The 7,959-nt window shown below is 53.0% G+C and overlaps 1 protein-coding gene across 2 annotated transcripts; it reads right to left on the reverse strand.

Moving 5' to 3' along the window:
- Positions 1 to 2,695: 2,695 nt before the first annotated feature.
- Ppm1m (protein phosphatase 1M) lies at positions 2,696 to 6,976 on the reverse strand. Of its 2 annotated transcripts, none has more exons than NM_026447.4 (10): positions 6,713 to 6,976; positions 5,844 to 5,967; positions 5,485 to 5,739; positions 4,970 to 5,082; positions 4,547 to 4,631; positions 4,336 to 4,454; positions 4,111 to 4,174; positions 3,793 to 3,900; positions 3,530 to 3,681; positions 2,696 to 3,213 (listed from the first exon to the last, which is right to left on the reverse strand). In NM_026447.4, the coding sequence occupies exons 1-10, from the start codon at positions 6,934 to 6,936 to the stop codon at positions 3,069 to 3,071; spliced, it is 1,389 nt and encodes a 462-aa protein (NP_080723.3). In that variant the 5' UTR covers positions 6,937 to 6,976; the 3' UTR covers positions 2,696 to 3,068. The 2 variants fall into 2 exon arrangements, with proteins under 2 accessions (NP_080723.3, NP_945149.2); NM_198931.3 differs by lacking the exon at positions 6,713 to 6,976 and adding an exon at positions 6,415 to 6,682.
- Between the last annotated feature and the right edge of the window lie 983 nt (positions 6,977 to 7,959).

The raw sequence follows: 7,959 nt of genomic DNA on the forward strand, positions 1-7,959 counted from the left end.
TCCCAAGTATCCTTCCTTCGAGCAACACAAGGAGCCGGCAGCACGAAGCATTTGTGTGATGGAATACCAGTTCCGGATATGGTTTAAGAACCAGAGGTCTAGATACTTTTGGGTGCGTCCCCCAGAACATCTAAAAACACCTGGGAATCAAGGTGGGAGAGCCCACGCTCACTGTAGGAGGTCATGCCCCATTAATGCTGGGGCCACTGGTGATCCTGTGACCCCAAGCCTAGCAGATGTTGGCTCCCTTCTTCCACCCAGCTCCTCTGGAATCTTCCCATCCCTTCTTCAATCTCGATGGGGCCTGGGGAACATTCTGGGTGTGGTGCTGGCTGCCCATACAGACTACAGCAACCACTGGCCTATTTCCATCAAAAGCCATGGACCCAGTTCAATCTGTAGCAGTTAACACATCAGACTCAGCTCCAGAGATAAGACCCAGCCAGCCCTAGCCAAAGCTCCAGTATTCTGCCACCTTCATAGAGCCAGCAGGACTCAAGCTCCCTCAAAAGATGCCACTTTGAAGATCCATGTAGACTAAAACACTTGCATCCCAGGACCAGTTCTGCATTCAAGGCTTCTAAAGATTTGACATTCCCCTAGATACTGTGTTGTTTACCAAATCCATTGTCCCTGACTTTGACCAGCCCTATTTCTGGGAACCCTTTGGTCCCTCTTGTTTATTGTATACTTTACTTTGGTAAGTTTTATTAAAGACGTGCAGTTAAAAAAAAAAAAAGCCTACTGCAGCTACACTGACATACTTGCAGTAGACATGGTATGCCCTCTCTGGTTGTACTGTGTGAGCAAGAGGAACAGACAGTAGGCTGTGGGGCTGAGCTGCCTAGCTTAGTAGTTGGTATGGGCAAGAGGCAGGCACAGGATGTTGCCTACACTTTGAGAGGATGTGGAGGAATGTGCTGAAAAAAGAGGAAGCTAAACTTGCACAGTGAGGCTCTAGCATCTGTCAGCTGCCTGCCTGGGGCTGCAGCGGCAAGGTGTGGTGGGTCTGTCCACAAGGTACATGGGAAGTGGAAAATACCACTGCTCTGTCCTGTCTTCCCTGAATAACAAGTAGAAAATGAAATCTAAGATGAGGAAATAGGTGTCTTGAGCATCCCAGAGGAATTAATTGCACATGCTGGCCTACCACCAGCTCCCTCACTGCAGTCTAGAGCTGAATGTTGTCTGAAGCCCCCTTGGCTGTACACTGTGAGTCAGGTAAAGCTCTTTCAACAGATACTTCTGAGCCCCAGCAAGTCCTAGATGGTGACAGAGGGTTTGGTTTGGTTTTGGTTGAGACAGGGCTTCTCTGTGTAGCCCTGGCTATCCCTTAACTCACTATGTAGACCAGGCTGGCCTCAGACTCAAGAGATCTGCCTACCTCTGCCTCTTTGAGTGCTGGGACTAAAGAAAAGGCATGTGCTACCACTGCCCACTGGCAAGTTAAGGAGAAGATGAAGAGGGAAGCAGCCTTATGTTAAGCCCTCACTAACGGGCTGGTGAGATGGCTCAACGGATAAGAGCACTGACTGCTCTTCCAAAGGTCCTGAGTTCAAATCCCAGCAACCACATGGTGGCTCACAACCACCTGAAATGAGATCTGACGCCCTCTTCTGGTGTGTCTGAAGACAGCTACAGTGTACTTACATACAATAAATAAATCTTTAAAAAAAAAAAAAAAAAAAGCCCTCACATCAGGCCACCCTAAAGAGCGAGTCTGGTCCACACCTGCGATCTCAATGCTTAGGCTGAGGGAGGAGGGTCACAAAACTGAGGTCACCTAAGGCTATGTAACTTTCAGAGCAGCCTGGCCTACAGAGTGAGAAGCCTATCACTCTAGAGGCAAAAGCTGAAAGATCCCAAGGTCAAGGCCACAATCCAGAACCAACAAGGCCTCACAGTAAAATTCTTGCAAAAATGTTTCTTCTTTTTAAGTAAAAAGGCAGCCCTTCTGGTGCCACCAATTCAGAGTTCACAGATTCAAAGGCCTTATTTCCTGGCAACAGCGAGGGGGGCTGAGCATGGGGCCAGTCCCGATTGTATGCAGGTTTGCATAGTAGGACTAAAAAGAGGCCACAAGAAAAACAGCAAAATTGTCAGCCAGAGCTCTGTGAGCAGTCATGATTCACAGGGGCGTTTACATGCAAACATTATAACATGTTGGCTGTGTGTCTGAAGGGAATGCTGCATGTGAGTCTTTTGAGGCTGGGTAGGGTAGAGTGGGTGGGGATAGCGCTAGGCTGGCTAAAAGTGGAAGGTTAGAAATACAGAGAACTGGCTTGCTGAGAAAGAAGTGTTTGTGCTTGGCATGGCTGGAGAATAGCACAGACACTGTTGGGATACAGGACAGGCCTGGGACTGGAGGAAAGCAACCAGATTGGCAGCCAGGCTCCCAGCAGTGACAGTCATCCCTGCCAATGCTGGAGACTTCTTGCCCATTTTACTCAACAAAGTTTATCTGGGACCTGTGCCCTTCACAGGCAGAGAGCGAGGCGGGCTCTGAACAGGTTTCAGGAACTGTCCTCAAAATGGCTGATCCAGGCTGGCACACACTTTTAATCCCAGCTCTCAGGAGGCAGAGGCAGGTGATCTCTGAGTTTGAAGCCAGCCTGTTCTACACAGCAAGTTCCAGGACAGCCAGAGCTACATAACAGAAACCCCATCTTTTAATAAAAGAGAGAGAAAAGAAAGAAAAAAATTAAGATCGCTTTAATCTTAATTAAATTAAGCAAATGTGAGACTGCCCAGAGGTTTCAAGAAGGTACCTTGTGTGGATGGATGGTTAAATGAATAATAACTTGAGATTTCACGAGTTGGACCCAGAGTTCCTGCTCCCCGAGACTTCATAGTGCCCTTAACCATTTATCCTGCAGAGGCGCTAACACAGATGCCATGTGCTATCAAGTACCTCTGCCAGGGGAATGTTACCATTGCAGAAGGTGGGACCTGGTAAGCATTGGGCTGTGGCTTTGAACAGGCCAGGCAGGGGCCTGCCTTGGCCACAGTGGACATATGCTGAGTCTGCACTGGTCCTGAGGAAGTTCTAGAACGCAGTATGTGAGCCCTCAGTGGCCACTGCCTTCTTGGGCCTGGCTGTGCAAAGGAATCACAAACACGGAGACATCGTCGTAGGATACCTGCCCCTCTCCGGTGGCACCATTGTCCTTTCCTTGAGTGTTGTGTATCAGCATTTTGGCCAACTCTGAGAACCTGTAAAGACCACCCTGCAGATGTACTTTGAATATAGAGCAGAAGACCAAGGCTAGCCCTCCAACACACAGTGCAAAGGGCAGGACACCTGGGAGGCCCCCTAAATGTTGTGAAACTGTGGGACAAGCAACAAACAATGGCCTGAAAGGGCCATAAACTAGATTAGCAACCAGACTTGGGTTTTTTCCGCTCATATCCCCTCTCCCTTGGGAAGCTCAAGAGAGCCCTGATCAGACCGCCCGCCCTGAGTTAGTAGTCTTCATAGCTGTAGCTGCTTGGTGCTATTGTTAGGTTGGTCTCCCTCAAGCTACAGTACCTGTGTGGGTCATCCTTTTGGTTCCCGGTGAGGAAGCTCCGCACAAGCAGTGCCACCTGCTCATTGGACAGGACATCCCAGAGCCCATCAGTTGCCATGACAACCACATCCTCCTCCTGCACTGCCAGCTGGTGGACATCCAGCACAGTCACCTGCAAGTTAAGCCTAAGAATCCTCCAGTGTTCCCTTCCCAGCGCCTGCCAGGTTCATTCTCTGCCTTTCTGGGCAGATGGAAGCTGGGGTGGGCGACACTACTCCGTCACCTGAGGGATGGAGAGTAGGAAGGGCTTCAGCTGGATGTCGGTGTCCAGGACTCTAAGCTGATGGTCGCCCAGCCCTCTAGAGACAGCCAGTGTTCCCAGTAACCGCGCCTGGGGGAAGGAGGGATGAGATGACAGCTTATCCCATGTTCACAGCTGAGCACGAAGGGGGAGAATGAGCAATGGCTTCTAGGAGAGAAACATCATGAAGGGATGGACCCCAGAATACTAGTCACAGTCACTAGCAAGGGACAAAGACGACCCCACCTTCTAGGAGCAACTAAAGAGGGGTTCTTGGGAGGTTGGGGGGGATGCACTGACCTGCCTACCCTGTCCATGAATCAGTGGATACTTGAGATCAGACTTTTCCACCCGTTTGTAGCTCCTGCAGGAGCAGACCTAGAATCAGCCAAAGACCTACACACTACTGAAACGTCTCCCATCCTAAAGACCAAGCTTTGACGTGCCCTCCCTGCCTCAGGCCACACAGGGGAGCCGGAACCCTGGACCTTTTCCCCACCTCATGCCCCTATCCCACCGGCTCACCAGCCTCTCATGTGATGATCCCTGAACAAAACCTTCTGCCCTAAGTCATCCCCCTTTAGCCGCCGTGGGAACTCCAGTCGGGTGAACTCTCCAGCCAGAAGCTCAGGGTAGGTAAAGGCCTAGGTGGGGGAGGCCACTTTCAGATCAGGCTCCTTCCCAGGGCCCTATATGGTCTTCTACCCCGACGGGGTCCCCCCGCCAAGGGTACTACCAGCTGCTGGATCCGCTGCCGCTCTGTTTCTGGGGTGAACTCAGAACTCAGCTGCCGTATCTCATGTCTCCGCACCAAGATGGCCCTAAATAGATTAGAGGGAGAGAAGAGCTTTATGAAGGAACTGCCATACTCACCCATGGTCACCTTTCTCTTTCTCCAACCAGAGGCCAATTCTAGTCACTGTGATCCCTGATTCAAATCCTTTCAGGACTTTTAAGACCTATAGAGTCTTAAGAACAGCTCTTTAGCATTGCACCGATGGCCCCTGCTAAAGATGGCACCCTTACTGTTGGCTTATGCCAAGTACAAATCCATCTTGGCCAGCCAGTCCTCCTCATTTCTAACCCTCCTTTTATTGTCTCAACTCCCCCTGGTACCCTCCTGCCCACAGCCCTGCCTGCCCTCCAATGGTCCACTCACCTGCTGTCCCCAGCATTGGCCACATACAGCTTCCCTTGCAGGAACACCGCCACCAGGGCTGTACAGCCACCCACCTGTCCTGAGGCCTCCAGCTCTCTCCCAATCACATCATCCTGGAGCAAACCAAGGTTGGTAGAGCTACCACGCCACCACTTCCAGTCCCCTTACAATGGCATTCCCACAAGCAGGCCTATAGCATCTCAGCTCAAAAAGCTTGGCTATTAACTCTTGAATACCTCGTAAAGAGAATTGCACAAGGGAAGTGTAATTCAAAACAGGAAGAGAAACCACTGCCTGCACTGAGGGCCAATGGCATGTACAGGTGAGCAGTTAGCACACAGCAGGAACTAGATACATGGGAGGGGTAAGCTGAAGACCATGGGGCTGTTACCAGGAAGGAAGGAATCAGCAACTTCTCCACAGTCCAAGGAATGGTGACTATGGTGTGCCCTTATACCTGGACTTCTTTAAGTCCCTGGGGGGACATGTCCCTTCTCCCCATAGGCCCCACTCACACATTCCTGGAAGGCGTTCTCCAGAGCCCCGATCACCAAGTCTTCTGCCTGGATCCCCTTTTCCTCCACGAACTGGGGGTCACTGGGGCAGACACAGCGGCCACTGAGGTGCATGGGGGGCTGAGGGGCTATCATGCCTTCAACCACAGCCTCCAGCTGCCGGCGAAGGCAAGAGTGCAGGGTGTTGGCAGCCAAGATAGCTGCAGCAGGGCCACCATGCCCATCAAACAGTGCCCAGTAGTGACCCGTCAGGAACTGCATAGGAAGAGCTCTGTGTCAGGCACCACCAAGCTTCCCCAGATGTCCCCCTGGCCCAGCCCGAACTAGGACATGAGACAGTAAGACAAGGCAGTGCTCACCTCCTCTGGGCACACCGTCAGCCACTCTTGATGTTCTTCGATCCCAAACTCACATCGCCGGATGCATAGCTTCCCGCAAGCAGCCTGGTCTTCGTTGAATTCAGATTTTTCTGCATTGATAACCCTAAGGCCACGAAATCAACCATGATGTCTCATCTATGTCATTGTGGGCACAGAGACTCCACTTGGGACAACTGCTTCTTGGTGCTGCGCCCTGACACACTTGGACAACTTTGTGTGTGTGTGTGTGTGTGTGTGTGTGTGTACAAAGGCCAGAAGTGGCTTGCCCTCCTCCTTAGTTTTTGAGACAGGTTGGTCTCTTACTAAATCAGGGCTCATTGATTCAGCTAGAATTTCTGGCCAACAAGTCCGGGAGTCTTCCTGCATCTGCCTCCGGAGTGCTAGGATTTCAGGCCCCGACTGGCACTCCCAGCTTTTTAACAAGGTTGCTGGGGATCCCAACTCCAGAGCCTCATGCTTGTTCTGCAAGTTTTCTAACTGTTCGCTGGCTTGCCCCTTTTAGAGTCACTGTACTGGCCCAGGGTTTGGGAAGTCCCACCTCAGTCCCTACCTTATCCCACAGAGCATAGGCCAAACCCTAAGTGAGGTGCGAGGTGGGACATACATCTGCAGAGGCCAGAAGAAAGGAGGGTCCAGCCGGGTGCGAGCCCTCCCGGGGACCTCCAACCTTCTCAAAAGAAAATGCCAAAGTGAGAAAAAGGAGAAATGCTGTCAAGGTTGAAGACAAGAAGAAGGTTAGCGGGGATGTGCACACCCCGTCGGTTTTCCAGGTCAGCACAGAACCAGACGGGATCAGGCAGAGGGTCTGGAGGGAACGCGGGGGGGGGGGGGGGGGCAGGGACACTCACTCTGCGTAGCCTGCGTTCCAAGGCAGTGTGCGGCCCCGTGCTGGGCTGCGCACCGGCCGGGCATCGGGGCGGCGCGAGGCGTCAGTGGCGCCCGGGCTGGAGCCGGAGCCGCGTAGAAAGCGGGGCCGGTGATAGGGCACCGGGCTGGAGCGCGGCCCGGCTGGCCGCGGCTCTGGAAGTGGACCCCCGGGTAGGAAGCGGCGCCGGAACCAGCCGGCGGACATTGCGTGGCGGCCGGGGGCTGCCCGCGCACGGCGGGACACCAGGGTCCCGCCCGCCCGCCCGCCACTGGGAGGAAGCGAGCCTGGGGGTGGGGCCTGGGGGTGAAAGAGGCCACGCCCCATCCCGCCCATCGGCCCCTGTGTGTGCGGCCAGTTTCTTTGGCCTTCTGTAAGAAGGAGATGTGGTCACATATCCCACTTTACAGGCAGGATAACCGAGGCCTAGCGAAGTGAAGACGCCTGCTTGCGTCAGAGTACCACTGAAAAGGCACAAAGGCTCACCCGCACCTGTGGGACTCGATCCTCTGAGAGTGGAAGCCCTTCCCCTCTACTCTAGGAACCGTGGAGAGTCATCCAGGATGGGTGCTGGGCAGGCGCTTACAACAGAGCCTTGCCCTGCTAGCGACGGTCTTCCGCAAGGGGAGGACGGGGACAGTATGTCCTTGGAGGTGTAAGAGCGGGCTCAGAGTGCTCCAGAGTTCTATTCACCCTCGACCTCATCTTCAGAAGCCCGCTCCCAAATGTCTGCCCCTACAGTTAAGATGGCTTCTCGCCTGCGCAAGTGCCTCCCTGGAGTGTGAGTGACGGACAAGAGGAACCTATGGGAATTTAAGAGGGAGTGTAGCTCCTTTCTCCTGCTGGTCTAAGGTGCAGCCTTGGACTGAGGGAAGTGGAAATTTTCACCAACCTCTTTTGTTTTGAGAAGGCGCTCACCATGTCATCGCTCTGGCTCAGGATGTCCCTTTACCCCTAGATAGCTATAACTATTGGGGGAGAGCGCCTGTCACTTTCTGTCGCCTAAGTCTAGGTGCCCCTCTGCAAGGCCTCAATTTCCACTTCATAAGGGAGGACTCAGACCCACAGAGGGGAAGTGTTAGACGCCCAGGGTTCCCAGTATGACAGTGTAGTTGAGTCAGACCACCCCTCAAGCCATTTCGCTTCCTCTTTTTTCCTCCAGGAAACCAATTTAAAGTCTCTAAGGCCTAAGGATGGATGGATGAGGGGTTCCCTACCGTTGACTCTGCT

The sequence above is a fragment of the Mus musculus genome, chromosome 9 (assembly GCF_000001635.26).
Source record: "Mus musculus strain C57BL/6J chromosome 9, GRCm38.p6 C57BL/6J".
Lineage (NCBI taxonomy): Eukaryota > Metazoa > Chordata > Mammalia > Rodentia > Muridae > Mus > Mus musculus.

What these genes read in the sequence shown, in the direction of transcription:
- Ppm1m (NM_026447.4), bottom strand. Translation starts at nt 6,936, where the DNA reads ATGTCCGCCGGCTGGTTCCGGCGCCGCTTCCTACCCGGGGGTCCACTT. An exon ending in GGCAGCGGATCCAGCAGCTG is followed by an intron (nt 4,455 to 4,546) that starts GTAGTACCCTTG and finishes TCCCCCACCTAG; the next exon opens with GCCTTTACCTACCCTGAGCT. An exon ending in CAAAAGGATGACCCACACAG is followed by an intron (nt 3,214 to 3,529) that starts GTACTGTAGCTT and finishes TGGTCTTTACAG; the next exon opens with GTTCTCAGAGTTGGCCAAAA.